The 16,368-nt window shown below is 48.4% G+C and overlaps 1 protein-coding gene across 1 annotated transcript in view; it reads left to right on the top strand.

Annotated features, from left to right (window-relative positions):
• The window catches only part of ANO2 (anoctamin 2), a 340,921-nt gene that overhangs the window by 88,528 nt on the left and 236,025 nt on the right, over positions 1-16,368 (top strand). The window contains exons 5-7 of the mRNA XM_061124073.1: positions 7,929-8,080; positions 9,204-9,258; positions 12,981-13,032. Of these exons, the coding sequence (XP_060980056.1) occupies positions 7,929-8,080; positions 9,204-9,258; positions 12,981-13,032 (259 nt within the window). The remainder of the gene's footprint in view (positions 1-7,928; positions 8,081-9,203; positions 9,259-12,980; positions 13,033-16,368) is intronic.

Here is a 16,368-nt window from a genome sequence, read left to right as displayed (position 1 = left end):
TTCATAACTTCTTTAGTCCAGCGGCGTCCACCCCAGTCCTGTTTGTGGGGCGACCTTCCATACTGTCTGGCTTCCCTGTGTGTCTGAGCCTTTTGAAATGAAAGTTGAGCAGGTGATCATTTTCAGCCTAGTCGACCCTCAGTTACTCAGCGACCAGAGGCACAGAGGAAAACACAGATACATGGAAAGGGGAAGACGGTCTGGGCTAGTGTCTGTGGGGTCACAGGTGTAAGCAGACATGTGCTCATAGCTGAGCTCACTCTCCATCTTTTAGGCTAGTTTCTGCTTTTCCTGCAGAGAGAGGCCCTCTTAGATCAGTGTAGATGAGGGACTTGTGGATAATCAAGATTATTCTGTTTATGTTTCATATGGTTGTGGGCTTCCCACTGAGTGCATGCATGCTCAGTCGCTTCAGTCATGTCTGACTCTTTGTGACCCTATGGACTGTAGCCCACCAGGCTCCTCTGTCCATGGGATTCTCCAGGCAAGGGTACTGGAGTGGGTTGCCATGCCCTCATCCAGGGGATCTTCCTGACCCAGGGATCGAGCCTGGGTCTCCAGCTTTGCATGTGGATTCCTTACCACCGAGCCACTGGGGAAGCCCTCCCAGGTGGTGCTGGTGGTAAAGAATCTGCCTGCCAATGCAGGAGACCCAAGAGATGTGGGTTGCAGGAAACACCCGCCAATGCAGGAGATGCAAGAGATGCAAGAGGCTTGGAGAATTCCATGGACAGAGGAGCTTGGCAGAGGTCCATGGGGCCTCAGAGAGTCAGACACAACTGAGTGACTAAGCAATAGCAGCATATGGTTGGTTATACCCTTCTCTTGATCTTTGGGTGCCGTTGGATCTCCTAATGTTTGTGTGACATCGGGCATGTTAGTAAAACTTTCTGTGCCTCAGCTTCTTTACCCGTGAAATGGGGACAGCAGCCTGTCCTGTCGGTGATAGACAATCACTGCAGCCTCGATTCCTTGCATCCCGGGAAGGAACATGATTCCAAGGCAGGAAGGAAACAAATTAGCCCTCAGACCACACTACCGTGCCCCTCCGGAGGGGAGAGGCTGGGGGAGACGAGCGGGGCGGGGGCGGAGGGGAAGAAGTAAGAGAAGAAGGCATCTCGGTAAACCTCTTAGCCTGTGACAGTGGGGCCAAAGCGAGCTTTTATGAGAACCACATTTGAGCCCTGGGATGAAAAATAAGAGCAACATACTTTAAAAATTATTTATGATTTTAAGCACATGAAAGGCGTATCATGTACCCAGGGAGGGCATAATGGGGACCAGCTGGAGAACATGTGTCCTGCCATTTCTGAGGATGTTCTTCATTCTCCTGTGTCCAAGAATAACAGTAATAATGATGCTGCCGCTGATCATATTAATAATACTAAACAGGATCGGGGCGCCTTTCCTGGACCCTGTGGAACACTGGGGAAGAGCTGGGCTGCTGGGCTTGGTGGGGGGGCTGAGAGGGAGCTCGGGCTTGCTTCCTTCTCGGGGACCACAGAACCTTTCCAAGGATCAGAGGTTTGAAAAGAGAGCCTGGATGGGGAAGTTAGGAAGCCTGGGTCCTGAGGGCTGGGTTCACGCCCCGATGCTGGCAATTCCCCATTTCTCTGAGGCTCAGTTTCCCCATCTGTGACACAGTGATGTGAATGCAGCTGGTGGGACTGGCTTGCAGAGTCTTTGTGGACCCTGCTGACATGGAGCCTGTGGGATTCCAGTGCTGGGTGCATGGCTGAGCATTCTGCATATGAGGTGAGGAGGGGTCCTCCTCACTGCTGGGCTTCTTCAGCCCTTGGTGCAATCAACCTCCAAACTCAGCGCCTGGTACCCAGGAGATGCCCAGATGTGTGTGTGCTATGAACGAATGTTTCCTTTTCATGAACTGTCTAGAGCCATAGAAGGTTAGACTTGGATGGTACTTTAAAAGCCATTTAGTCAAGTTCTGTCTTTTATAATCTGTGAAGTGGATTAGAAGAGGTTCTCAGCCTTGGGCTAATTATCCCCACTGCTGAGCGGACCCCAGGACTCTGCCACAATGCCCCTTGAATGGTGAGCTTTCCATCCAGGCTGGTGGGAAGAGGGGCTGTTCCCAGCCTTGCAGATGGGTTTTCTCTAGTGTCCGGCAGCTTCTCAGGAGGACTGTCTGCAGGATTCTTCATGAAGCTCTCTCCCCTTGGCTGCTCTGTCCTGGGAGCTCTGGTTGCTCTGGTCTTCCCTGACCTACTTCCTAGCCTCCTCAGCCCAGGAAGTGTGCTGGGCTCCACCTGTTTCCCCTTCCTGCCCTGTAGCCCTGGACCTTTCTCTGGACAGTGAGCTGTAGCAAGCCCAGGACTCATCTTGTTTCCTTCTCTCAGGAAGTCGTTGCTGCCTGAGGTCTGGTATCTTCAAAACTGCTGTCTTAGTCTTCTTGGGCTGCTACTTCAAAATACCAGGGGGATCAAACCAGTCAATCCTAAAGGAAATCAACCCTGAATATTCACTGAAAGGACTGATGCTGAAACTGATGTGCCAATACCTTGGCTACCTGATGGGAAGAGCCAACTCATTGGAAAAAACCCTGATACTGGGAGAGATGGAGGGCAGAAGAAAAGGGGGCAACAGATGATAAGATGGTTGGATGGCATCACTGACTCAATGGACATGAGTTGGAGCAAACTCTGGGAGATAGTGAAGGACAGGGAAGCCTGGTGTGCTGCCATCCATGGGATCACAAAGAGTTGGACATGACTGAGCAACTGAACAACAACCACCAAAATATCACAGACTGGGGGGCTTATGAACAATAAGACTTTCCTTCACCCAGTTCTGCAGACTGAAATTCTGAGACCAGGGTACCAGCATGGTGGTATGAAGGGTACCTGGTTCATAGCTCACACCTCCTTGCTGTGTCCTCACATGGAGGAAGGGTCTGGGAGCTCTGTGGGGTCTGTTTTAGAAGGGTACTAATCCAATTCATGACCTAATCACCTCCCAAAGGCCCCACCTTCCACTAACCATCACTGGGCATTAAGACTCAGGATAGGAATTTTGTGGGAACAGAAACATTCCAACCATAGCAACCTCTATTTTGTGTTTTTTGGTCTGAGTGTTTTGGTTGGCTCAGCTGGGGTAAATCTGCACCTCGTTACTCCATTATAGTGGGAAGTGGAAGTTCCCCAGTTCTCTCTTTAGAGATGAAGAATCTGGGAGGGAAAGCACCTTGCCCAAAGTCACACAGCTCATTAGTGTCAGCAATGGCCAGCACCCTGGTTATTCACTCTGTAGACATTATTGTGCTCCTCCTGTGTGCAAGGCACACAGGGCATGCTCCTCAGACACCCACAGTCTGTTGAGGGGACAGACGAGTGAACCATGAGTTAGAGAGAAGTATGGCCAACATTAGAATGCAGTATTCATTCATAGGATGCTAGGGAAGGTTTACTGAGAAAGCTGGCACTTGAGCTGGGTGGAGAAGGAGAAGAAAGGTGGCCAGGTGGAGCGGAAGGGGAGGAACTCCAGGAACAGGGACAACACGTGCAAAGCCATGAGGGGAGGAAGCAGGTGCTTTGTCCTCCAAGCTTAGTACCCATGGTATCGTGCATGGGGCTGCGTGCTGTGTCTGACTGTGGGCCTGTGCCAAGCTGCATCCCTGAGCATCTCTGTGGTCTGGGAAGTGGGCCGGGGTGCCTGCCCGGGCGTGTGTGTAGGGCCTGCAGCAGGGCCATGGGGTGGAGGTCGCCTTGACTCTGTCCTTCGAAACCATTTACATTTCTCTTGGAGGTGGATGAGGCTATTTGCAGGGATTTGGAGCACCCACTGGGGCTTCCCAGATGGTTCTAGTGGTAAAGAACCTGTCTGCGAATGCATGAACTGCAGGAGATGCAGGTTTGATCCCTGGGTCAGGAAGATCCCCTGGAGGAGGGCATGGCAGCCCACTCTAGTATTCTTGCCTGGAGAATCCCATGGACAGAGGAGCCCGGCTGGCTATAGTCCATGGAGTTGTGCAGAGTTGGACACAACTGGAGTGACTCAGTATGCATGCACGAAGCACCCATCTCCCCATCCAGGAACAGGCAGAATTTATCCTGGACCCATTCCTGGTTCCTCCAAAGACATGCCACAGGCCACATTCCCTTTAGCCCCATTCTCTAGGGAGCTCTTTTGGATTCACTGCCAAGAGGAGGTCAAGACCAGCTTGGAGGTGCTCAGCTAACCTTCTGCCAGGACACGATCCTAGGGCAGGTGTTGGGTTATTAATTCCCGAGTACAGGCTGTCCTGGGCCTCTGCTGAGGCTTGGCTCCCATGAACCTTTGCAGCTGGTGAGTAACCTTTCAGCCGGCCAGGGACTTTGGGCTGTGGCTTTATTCTCCAGCCTGACTTCTTCCTACCAAGGCCTATTACCGTATGACTGTCCTGTCCCCAGGATGGGCCCCTTGCGTGGCAGCCACTGCGGTCGTCAATGCTGGGTCCCTGGAGATTTATCATTCATTTGTTCATTCATTTAACCAGGGGGATGGTTTGAACAGTGTCCTGCCTTCCTCAAGATTGTTTGGTGGGGTGACTGGACATGAGTCAAATAATCATTCAAATAAGTTTAAAATCATAACTGTGATAAGCGCTGTGAAGGAGAGGAATTTGGGCTCACAAAAATGCTATGAAGATGGGACTTGACCTTGTCTGGAAGCCAGGAAAGACCTCCCCTAGGAAGTGACAATTGAGTGAGAACTCAAATGTGAACAGAAGTTGGTGATGGGGAGGGAGGAGACAAAGGGTGCAGATTGCTAAAAATACTTCACGAGGCCAGTGGCTGGGTGCGGTAAACATTGAACCGTGGGGCAAAAAAAGTGTGAGGACTTCTACAGGGCCCCACAGGCCGTGGTGAGAATTTTGGTTTTTATTGCAAAAGCAAAGCAAAAGGAGAAGAGGGCAGCATTGGATGAGATGGTTGGATAGCATCATTGACTCAACTGGACATACATCTGAGCAAACTCTGGGAGACGGTGAAGGACAGGGAAACCTGGCATGCTGCAGTCCGTGGGGTCGCAAAGAGTCAGACACGACTTAGCGGCTGAACAACAACAAAATTAACACAGTTCTAGTAAACAAAGAAACCGAAACCATAAAAGTGTTGATGTATTAACTAAGGTTAACAGCTTCTTGGCACTTCCAGCCCCACCGCACCCTCCACTCCACACGCTGGTCTCCATGTGCCTTTCTGTGTGACAGTCACGGTTCCTCCATCAGAACCCCAAGGGCCCAAGAACCAGGCTGGTTTTATTGTTGTTCAGTCGCTAAGTGGTGTGCAACTCTTTGTGACCCCATGGACTGAAGCGCACCAGGCTTCCCTGTCCTTCACTATCTCCTGGAGTTTGCTCAGACTCACTGAGTTGGTGATGCCATCCACTACCTTGTCCTCTGCCACCCCCTTTTCCTTTTGCCTTCAGGCTTTCCCAGCATCCGGGTCTTTTCTAAGACCTAGGCTGTTTCTAACCCTTCTTAAATCCAGTTTGAACTTCCCGGCTTTTGTGTTTGCTTGGAATGTCTTTGCCAATATTTGTCCAAGCCTTATTCATTAGAAGTATTTGTAAGGTAAGGTTAATAGAAGTTTGGTCAAAGCATGTGTAGCGGCTACAATAAATGCCCATCCCTAGGGAAGGAACTCAACAAGTTAGAACGTGTGTCTGCTGTTTAATACGGTGCCTTCATGAGGTGGTTGTACATGAACTGACCTGGAAAGATATGTGTCTCAGACATGTTGCTGCACATGAAAAGCAAATTGTAGGATCATACGTGAAATGCCATCACAGGTGTGTTAGAAAAGGATTCAGTATGAGAGAGAGAGAGTATATAAAACATACTCCAAATTGTTAATAGAAGTTTCCTCTGGAGTGAGGTTGGAAGTGAAAGGAAGCTGTTGACATTAGCTAATACACTTTATGGCTTTTGTTTCTTTTTTCCCTTTTCTTTCTTTTCTGTTTTTTTTTTTTTCCTTGACTGCACCTCAGTGTATGAGGAATCTTAGTTCCCTGGCCTGGGATTGAACCCGTGCCCCTAGAGTGGAAGAGCAGACTCTTAACCCCTGGACCACCAAGGAAGACCCTGATCTTGATTTCCTTGTTTACTTGAACTGTGTTAATTTTGTAATTGAAATTAAAACACATAGAAAAAAGTGTTAGAAGAAATAAACTGGGCTTATGTTAGTTGTTAGATTGGGGAAGTTCTGTTCTTGCCCCAAATTATCATGATTTCATTAAAGAACAAAAAGAAAAAGGAAGGTGCCCTTTCTGTTCAAGCCCAGCAGAAATGCTGCTCCTTCTATGAAGCACTTTCCTGATCCCTCAGCTGGACTTGCTGTCTCCTCTCTTTGAACCTTCGAAGCATTTTGTGCCCCTTCTGTGCCATTTGTCTCCATTGATCTTACAAGTGCTTCATACATGTTTTACTGCCTCTTGAGATTTAAGCAACTTGAGGATATCATGAAAGAGAAGACAACTGGCTTCCTTTCATGTCATAGGATCTGAGTGTGGCTCTTGTTCTGGTCATCTACTGCAACAGGACAAATTCAATCCAGCTTAGTCCAGAGATCGAACCCACATCTGGCTTCTTTACCACTAGTGCCACCTGGGAAGCCCCCTTGGAAGGAGAGCTTGTGTAAAAAATTTGTGTTTAATGTTAATCCATCAAAGCTTTGCTATGAAGAGTACAACCTCTGTCTCTTGGTGACAGCATCTGTGAATTAGAAAGACCAGATGCTATACTGTAGGCAAGCACGCTCTGTGCATTATAAGAAACTGTAGGTTCTATGGGCTTGCCTGGTGGCTCAGATGGTAAAGAATCTGCCTGCAAGCAGGAGACCCAGGTTCGATCCCTGGGTCCGGATGATCCCCTGGAGAAGGGAATGGCCACCCACTCCAGTGTTCTTGCCTGGAGAATTCCATGGAGAGAGGTACCTGGCAGATTACAGTCCATGGGGTCGCAAAGAGTTGGACACAACTGAGCAACGAATACTATAGGTTCTATGGTGATTATCCTGGTGCTAACGCTGTGCTTTACTCAAGAAAGGTACTTCTTCACTCAAGAAGGTGCTTGAGTAAAGTGCTCATTAGGTGTTCAGTACTTTGAAAGCAGACTCATTACTGAGAGGAGCACAGAAGTGATACTCGATGATCACATGGGGTGTGGTCTAGTTGTAGGGTACAGACTTGAGATTGGATTGACAAGCATTAAACCTAAACAGTCACCCAGTTACCATCTGTGTGACCTTTATTCACTCTTCTCACCGTTCTGAGACTTGATTTCCTCATCATAACGAGAGAGTAAGATTATCTACCCAGCTGGATACAGTGTGTGTTGGAGCTCACTTGGGTATAAAGTGCCTAGCATGGTGACATCATGGGCTTCCTAGGTGGTACTAGTGCTAAAGAATCCACCTGCCAATGTAGGAGATGCAGGAGACTCGGGTTCTATGCTTGGATCAGGAAGATCCCCTGGAGGAGGGCATAGCAACCCACTCCAGTTTTCTTGCCAGGGAAATCCCGTGGACAGAGGAGTCTGATGGGCTTCAGCCCATAGGGTCGCAAAGAGTCCGACACGACTGAGCAACTGAACACACATCTGCACACACACACACACACACACACGATGGCATCACACAGTAGGCCTCCTGTGACGATGTAACGAAGCCGTATAGGAAGTGTGGACCCCTCACTGCACTCCTCCTTTCCTGCAAAGGTCACCTCCTTTTGTGCAAATAGTTGAGGGTGTTGGCCTCTGTGTGGGAGCAGTGGAGGAAGGGTAGGACGCTCTGCCTGGGTTCCCTGGCTCGTCCTTCCCCCCGAGTGTCCCTCACGGGGGATCTGACCCCCGTGCAGCTCTGGCTGCAAGCCCTGCCCCTCCGAACGTCGGATGTGGCCTTCTCCTCTCACTGGTAGCTTTGCTTTCGCAGATGTACGAGATCAAGTCACAAGGCAGCATTGCAAAGACGTTCAACAAGATTCTGCACAAACTGAGCGCGCCCCTGAAGCCCCGAGTACCCGAGCACAGTAACAGCCGGATGAAGAATCTCTCGTACCCGTTCTCCAGGGAGAAAATGTACCTGTGAGTAGCGGGGGCTGTGGGGGTTGGGTTGTGAAGCGGCCATCCAGATATAACCGTCTTTCTATAATAGAGAGGAAGCCAAGGTTCCGGGTCTGTCCAAGGTCACACTGCCTTAAATGGCTGAATTGGGACTGACATGTTGACTTCCTGGCTGGCTGTTCTTTTGCACTCTGTGCCCTCCCTTCCCTGGGCCCTTCGTCCACATCTGCCTGGACATCTGACCTGCCGCCTCCCACACGTCTCCACCACTCAGCTTCTGGGTTCCTTCAAGACCAGTTCTTAACACCCAATGAAAACATACTGTCCATCTTCTGAGTTTTCATAGCGATGGTCTACAAGTGGTCACGTTCTACTCGGCATTAATGACTTGGAAACACACCTCAATGCCTGGGCTCCGGGGTGGGGGTTCAGGCATCTGTGTTCCCTCCAACACAATGCTGTAAGCACAGTCACAGAGGTGGGTTTTTGTTTTTGTTTGAGTGCAAGGTCAACATTTGAAGTTTAGAGCAGACACAGGTCTTACATAATTAGGAGTTTGGTATGTATTATGATTTTTGCAACAACAGGGACAATAGTAAATGAAAATTTAAAAAACAGTTATAACCCCAACATCCAGAAACTGTACTCTTCTTTGCTGTTTTTTTTTTTTTTAAAACTGTCTTTGTACATACATGGGAATCCTTTTTACCTACTTTTGTTTTTAAAACTTGTCATCGTGTAATATTTCCCTCTCATAGTCTAAATGTTTCTACAGTATGTGTAAAGTTTTCTTAATTATAATTTTCAAGCAGCTGCATGATAATCTATCCTTTAGGTTTTGGAATTGCATATTCCTTCCATAATCTTTGTTATAAGTAACTTTGAAAGGAACGTTTTAATGTAGGGAACTTTTTTCCTTCTATTGAATTTGTTTTCCTAATGATAAATTTCTCTGAAAAGTTTTCAGAATTACTGGGTTGGAAAGAGTGTAAACATCATAAGTGTGTGTGAGTGTGTGTGTGTGTGTCTTACCCATCTAGCTATGTTGTTTTCTAGACGCTTGCCCTGGGCCTGGGGTGACAAGTGGTCCCAGGACAAGGATACAGTAATGAAATGCACTGACAGGCTTTCTTGGTATCTGCAGGTACAACATCCAAGACAAGGACACCTTCTTTGATAATGCCACCCGTAGTCGCATTGTAAGTAAACCAGCTAACCAGGTGCTTAACCAGTTGTGGTGGGCTCGGGAGAGGGGGGGGGAAGCCTGAATCCCCTTTGACAGGGCATCTCTCTCCATCCCTGCTGCCTCCCATCATCCTTTGCTTGGAGTTGCCTAGCAACCGGGAGTAGCATCCAGGAGCTTCCCAATCTCAGTAGTGACATAGTCTCAGGTTGTCAAGGATATCTTCTCTTTATGGTTGTCCCACCTGGGCCCTTCTTGGAATCATAAAAGCAGGGACTATCAGAGCTCGGGGCTGGGGGTGGAGGGACTTTCAGCTAGTCAGGTGACCCCCTTGCTTGACAGTTGAGGAAACTGAGGCTCTATGATGTAATGAATTAAAAAAATTTGGGCATATTGTTCGTGTCCGAAGGAGTTCTCACTGCTGTGCCTCTGTGACTCTTTCTTTTATCCTCAAAGGGTCCCGGGCATTGATGTGTCAGAGAATGTTAGAACTGGACTGTTTGTCCAAGGACACAGTTAGCAGCCTGTTCAATAGAAGCCAACATTCGTGATGATGGCCGTTCTTCTACTTTTTTGTTGTTTTATTAAACTATTTAAATATTTGAAATATATATTTTAAAAGTCTCAGAAGCTACAGGACAGGCAAGACTGCACAGCAGCAACTAAAACCAACAAACCAACCAACAAAAACCCCAGGAAATGTTAATAAACAACAGAAGCTAATTTATTTCCTCTATGCAAAATGATGCTTCCCTGAAATTTTCTAATTTATCCATTGAAATATAATAAATCCAAACCATAAATAAGTATAGCACAGATGATCATGGGGGCTAATTGTTGAGCTGTGTTGAGGGCGGTGAGGCTGGATGCTGTGGTAATTGCTGGGGTGTTTGCACAGGGTCTAGAGGGAAGGTGGGAGACATGCATGCCATGCATTTTCCAGTCTTCTCCTACTGTCTCTTTCCCTTTCAAAGCCAGGGTTCTGGATTTTGCAGGATGGTTGATTCTAATGAAAATCTGCCTAGGGCCTGGACCCTGCGGCCCCAGTCTGAGCTGTAGGGCATCTCTCTTCACTATATGTTTGTCCTCTACCCACCTGGAGAGCATCCAGCCTACGGACAGAAGAGGAGAGAGAAAGATGGGCCCCAGGAGCACTGCTCACAATGGAAACATGGCATCGTGTTTCCCTTGGGAAGGACTTAGGTTTCAAATAAGGAGGAGGAATAAGAATGAACCTTGTATCGAACAACTGATTTTCAAAACTGGGAAAGGAGTATATCAAGACTGTATATTGCCACCCTACTTATTTAACTTATGTGCAGAGTACATCATGCAAAATAATGCTAGGCTGATTGAATCACAAGCTGGAATCAAGATTGTCAGGAGACATATTAACAACCTCACATATGCAGGTGATACCACTGTAATGGCAGAAAGCAAAGAGGAACTAAAGAGCCTCTTGATCAAGGTGAAAGAGGAGAGTGAAAAATCTGGCTTAAAACTCAGCATTCAAAAAATGAAGATCTTGGCATCCAGTCCCATCACTTCATGGCACAGATAGAGAAAAATTGGAAACAGTGACAGATTTTAATTTCTTAGGTTCCAAAATCACTGCAGACGGTGACTGCAGCTACAAAATTAAAAGACGTTTGCTCCTTGGAAGAAAAGCTATAACAGACCTAGGTAGCATATTACAAAGCAGAGACATCGTTTTGCCAACAAAGGTCCATCTAGTCAAAGCTGTGGTTTTTCTAGTAGTCATGTACAGATGTGGGAGCTGGATCGTAAAGAAGGCTGAGCTCCGCAGAATTGATGCTTTCAAATTGTGGTGCTGGAGAAGACTCTTGAGACTCCCTTGGACAGCAAGGAGATCAAACCAGTCAATCCTAAAGAAAATCAACCCTGAATATTCACTGGAAGGACTGATGCTAAAGCTGAAGCTCCAGTACTCTGGTCACCTGATGCAGAGAGCCCACTTATTGGAAGAGATCCCAAGGCTGGGAAAAATTGAGGGCAAGAGGAGAAGAGGGTGGCAGAAGATGAGATGGTTAGATAGTATCACCAATTCAGTGGACATGAATTTGAGCAAATTCAGGGAGATAGTGAAGGACAGGGAAGGCTGGCGTGCTGTAGTCCATGGACAGGGAAGCCTGGCGTGCTATAGTCGCAAGGAGTCGGACACAACTTAGGGATTGAACGACAGCAAGAACTTAGAGAGACTTCCATGTCAGCAGGGTGATGAGCAGGGTGAGCAGGGATGGAGGATTGGAGGAAGCCACAGAACATCTCCAAGTCATGCTGAAAACATAGCCTTGATTCTGCCTGCAGAATGGGCAGGAAAACACTCCAGTTCTCTTGGCCTGGTGTTCTAGGAAGATTTAAAATGGGCATATGATTTCTTTTATCTTCCTTTGGAAAAAAGTGTGAGCCTCCCATTGTCCTGGTTGATGCTGTTACAAGCAGTTTAACTCTCGCCACGGCTCAGGTCCCACGTCTTGCGGGGGAAGTTATAGGGCGTTGTGGAAATTACCCGACAATTGCAAAGTGCTTGTAAAATAATGGACTGCCATATAAATGCTGTTCCTAATTATTATTGCTGTTGAATACGGCACCGTGTTATAAGCGAATTAAACATTCTTGGGCCCCATTCTGCTGGAAGTCATTTATTTTCCACTCCTTCTGTTCTGTGGCTGGAATGTGGCAGTGTGAATGGTGATGGTATAACACATCTTTTCTTGTCCTGGAGGCTTCTTCCTTCCCCTCCTGCCCATTCCCCAGTCTACCCCACTCTGTGACAGGGGGAGAAAGAGGCTTGAGGTTTGTCTTGGGGTCTGCTCTGCCCCAGACTTTGGTCTGAGGGCCTTGCCAGCATGTCCTTAGGCCTGTGTCCTTGTGCCCTCTTCCCTGTGGCTGTCTGGGCAGCCCAGTCACATGTCCCAGCACAGAGTTCCATCCTTGGCATCCCCTTAGAGCTGGGCACAGACTTGGGACCTGTTGGAGGGCACTAGTTGGCCAGCAGGTTTATGCTGCCCCCTGGGCTTCCTTGGTTTGGATGCTCTCAGCACTCTGCCCTCACAGGGTCCGTACAAGCTCTCCACTCAGGGGCTGTTGATCTGTTGATGAGCTGTGGTCATCGGGCAGCTGTCTGCTGTGTGCCCAAAATTTCTCCACGTCTTTGAGACATGGAGTCTTGAGGACCTGGGAGACCTACTCTGCCTGGGGAGGCAAGATGCTCAGGCAAAAAGCAGAGAAGTAATAGTCCCAGTGACCAAGACATAGGGGACCCTTTTCCAATTGCCAAAGCACTTTCTTGGTTCCTCCAAACATCTCTGAGAGATAGCTCCATTACAGAGGGGACCACGGGTCCTCAGGACCCACCCGGAGCTTGCCCAGGACCCCTCAGCAGCAGGGCACTGTTGGGGCTGATGAGGAGGGCATCCCTCCTCCTTGCCTCTCCCCACCCCCAAGCGTCCTCCCAAGACCTCACAGAGGGGTGTGGGTCTGGGGTCCCCTTCCCTTCTATAACTTCAGTCAACATACAACCTTTTCTTCATTTTTCGGGAGGCAGGGCAAGGTGTGGAGTGTGTGTGAGGGGGTTGGATGCTCTGTTTGTATGTGCTTGACCTGCAGTCTGTGAGCTGGCACCTGCCTGGGTACCCCCCCCCCCACACACACACACCAGGCTGGGGCTGCAGCACGTGGCCCAGGTGTTCACAGCCTCGCTGTTTTCTGTTTTAGGTGCATGAGATCCTGAAGCGCACAACCTGCTCTCGAGCCAACAACACGATGGGTAAGGTTCCTCCCATTGCGGGCCATGCTGATGAGGGGCCAGGTCATCCTTTCAACAGATGAGAGCAAGACAAACAGACACCCACTTGGAGGGGGTGCCCCACCGGCCCCGGGGATAGAGGGAGTCCCGTTTCTTGTGGGGCTGGGGCTGCCCCCCAGTATTCACCCCAGGTCTCTGTCCTTCCTCTCCTTTCCCTGAAGCCATGCTGACACCTTCCACTTGATCCCAAGTTCAGCTGCTTTCTTTTTACCATCTCCAAAGTGTTTTAATAACTGCCCAAATCATGGCTGGTTTTTATTCATTTGTTTTTAAGAAGAAAGACATCTTAGTGGCCTTTTAGTCCAAGCATCTGCCTTGATGTTTAAAAAAAACTGACCACCAGGGAGGGCCGATCAGTCTGAAGATGGCTCTTCTGAGTTCAGCATTCTTGTCACCATGTCTGACTGAACCTGTTTGCCTTGTGATTTGGTTTTTGAATCTGGGGGTGTTTGTGTTTGAAACAAGACCCCAGCATTTGGGTACCAGGTAGGTGGTTGGGACACTGGTGGGTGATGAAGGGACACAGGTGATGGCAGGGTGACACCACGAATTTACATCCATGCTCAGGTGTCTTGTCCATATGGTCTCCCTGCAGGTGGAAGACTCTATTCAAAGGGGCTACTGTTACTTGTCACTCAGAAAACCTGTCACTCTGAGGTGGCAGACCTTTCTCTTTTGAGGCAGCTTTGAGTTGAAAAGAGCCATTTAGAGAAAAGTCTAGGGAATAATAAAGTAGGCAGCCAGATCAAGCCAGTCAATTCTAAAGGAAACCAACCTTGAATATTCACTGGAAGGACTGGTGCTGAAGCTAAAGCTCCAGCACTTTGGCCACCTGATGCAAAGAGCCGACTCATTGGAAAAGACCTTGATGCTGGGAAAGACTGAGGGCAGGAGGAGAAGGGGATGACAGAGGATGAGATGGTTGGATGGCATGAGTTTGAGCAAACTCCGGGAGACAGTGGAGGACAGAGAAGCCTGGCATGCTGCCGTCCATGATGTTGCAGAGACTTTGTGACTTAGCACGATTTAGCAACTGAACAATGACAAGAACTGAGGACCCCCAGAGGCAGCAAGAGGTCTGAAGATGTATTTTGTGCTTTGTTGTAGCCTCTGTCAAAGTCCTAGAATTTGCCATCATTTAGCTCAGTTGGTAAAGAATCCGCCTGCAATGCAGGAGACCCCGGTTCGATTCCTTGGTTGGGAAGATCCCCTGGAGAAGGGATAGGCTGCACTCCAGTATTCTTGGGCTTCCCTTGTGGCTTAGCTGGTAAAAAATTCGCCTGCAATGCTGGAGACCTGGGTTCGATCCCTGGGTTGGGAAGATCCTCTGGAGAGGGGAAAGAATACCCATTCCAGTATTCTGGCCTGGAGAATTCCATGGACTGTATAGTCCATGGGGTCGTAAAGAGTCAGACACGACTGAGCCACTTGCACTGTCAAAGTCCTGGAATTTGCCATAATTTCTAATCCAGTTCACTCCTCTGCTGCTGCTGCTAAGTTGCTTCAGTCGTGTCCGACTCTGTGCGACCCCATAGATGGAAGCCCACTAGGCTCCCCCGTCCCTGGGATTCTCCAGGCAAGAATACTGGAGTGGGTTGCCATTTCCTTCTCCAATGCATGAAAGTGAAAAGTGAAACTGAAGTCGCTCAGTCGTGCCCGACTCTTAGCGACCCCATGGACTGCAGCCTACCAGGCTCCTCCGTCCATGGGATTTTCCAGGCAAGAGGACTGGAGTGGGGTGCCATTGCATTCTCCGAGTTCACTCCTCAGTTGCATTAATTTGCCTTACATCCTCCTTGGCTGGACCAAAACTGCTCCCTCGGGTGTCACAAGTGATTTTTTACTGCCTGCATTTCATGGCTTCTTCCTCCTCCTTCATCGTCCTGCATCTTACTGAATGAAGACCTGTTCACTGAACCTCCATCTTCTGACAGTTGAGATCCAGGGAGGGGCCGCTGATCCACTAATCGCTGTCCTTCTGTTTCTTCCTCCTGGACCACACTCAGCTTCCTCTTCCTCCTCCCCCGTTTTCAAGATTGTCTTCTCCACATTCCTTGGCCTCCTTATTCTCACTCTGAACAGAATTCTTACAGCCTTGAATTCCTATTTCTCCTCTCTCCCATTCCACACCCATCTTTATAGCGACTGGCTAGATACCTCCGCTGAGGTGTTCCCGGAACCTTGAAATCAGTGTCTCACTATGCCCATTTCCATCTCTTTCCTCTTTTGCCCTCTCTGTCTCTCTCGCTTCTCTGACTGTTAACATGACTACCCTCTGGTTTTACTCTTGATGTTCCCTTTGCTGGACTATCCTCCTCCACGTCTCACCTGGGCCCACCCCCTAGACCAAACATCTTTGTCCCCCGGTTCTCCCTGTATGCTCTGTGCTTGGAACTCCCATCAAGTTCTGTGTCTTTCTTGGCGATTATGTTCTGTGGCTTAGACTCCCAAGACAGTCCTTGAGATGTGTCTGGGTCATCTTTTATCCCCCAGTGCCCCTGGCTGGCTGCCCTGCATGTTCCACTCAGTTGACTTGCTTTATTGAACTAATTAAACGTGCCTAGCCGGCTGGTTTCACAGCAATAACTGGTGAGTTCCCAATGATGGGTGTTCGTGGACAAATGACTTCAATTCTCTCCAACTCAGTTTTCCCTTTTAGGTAAATCGGGGTGAAAATGATCTGTCTTGCAGAGTTTTTGTAAAGACTGGATAGAAAACTGTTTTGTAAACTGGAAAGTCCTTAAAAACTGAAGTTTATTTTGTGGGCAGCCTCTAGATTGTTGAAAGGTCATTAGAGCCCTTCTACTTTAAGACAGCAAGTTTTTATTTCCCCCCTTTGAGGATCTGGGGGGCTGTGTGTGTGTGATGCCACAAAGTCAGACGTCTTAAGGATTTTGTTGTTGAGTAGTTTTCAACAATTCCTTTCTTTTTTGACATTTAGAAACCATTTGTTAAGTGCCTGCTCAGTGTCAAATAACGGTATAGAAACTGAGACATGGCAAGATGAATTTGACCTAATTTCTATCCTCGTGGGGCTCTTGGTTTAGCCATGTGGACAAACATGTAAACAGATAATTAGGAGATGATCAGGTAGGTATGATATTAGAACTGTACAGAGAGGGTGAAGGGCACACAGACTCAGAACAGCCAATTCCCATGGATGCATCTAAGTATCATCATAAGTTTATCTAGTGTTAAGACTTCCCTGGCGGTCCAGTGGTTAAGACGCTGAGTTTTTTGAGTACAGGGAGTACGGGTTCAGTCCCTGGTTGGGGAACTAAGATCCCACATGCTGCA

The sequence above is a fragment of the Dama dama genome, chromosome 22 (genome assembly GCF_033118175.1).
Source record: "Dama dama isolate Ldn47 chromosome 22, ASM3311817v1, whole genome shotgun sequence".
NCBI lineage: Eukaryota > Metazoa > Chordata > Mammalia > Artiodactyla > Cervidae > Dama > Dama dama.
Note: the sequence above shows the minus strand (reverse complement) of the source record. Positions and strands in the feature narration are given on the sequence as shown.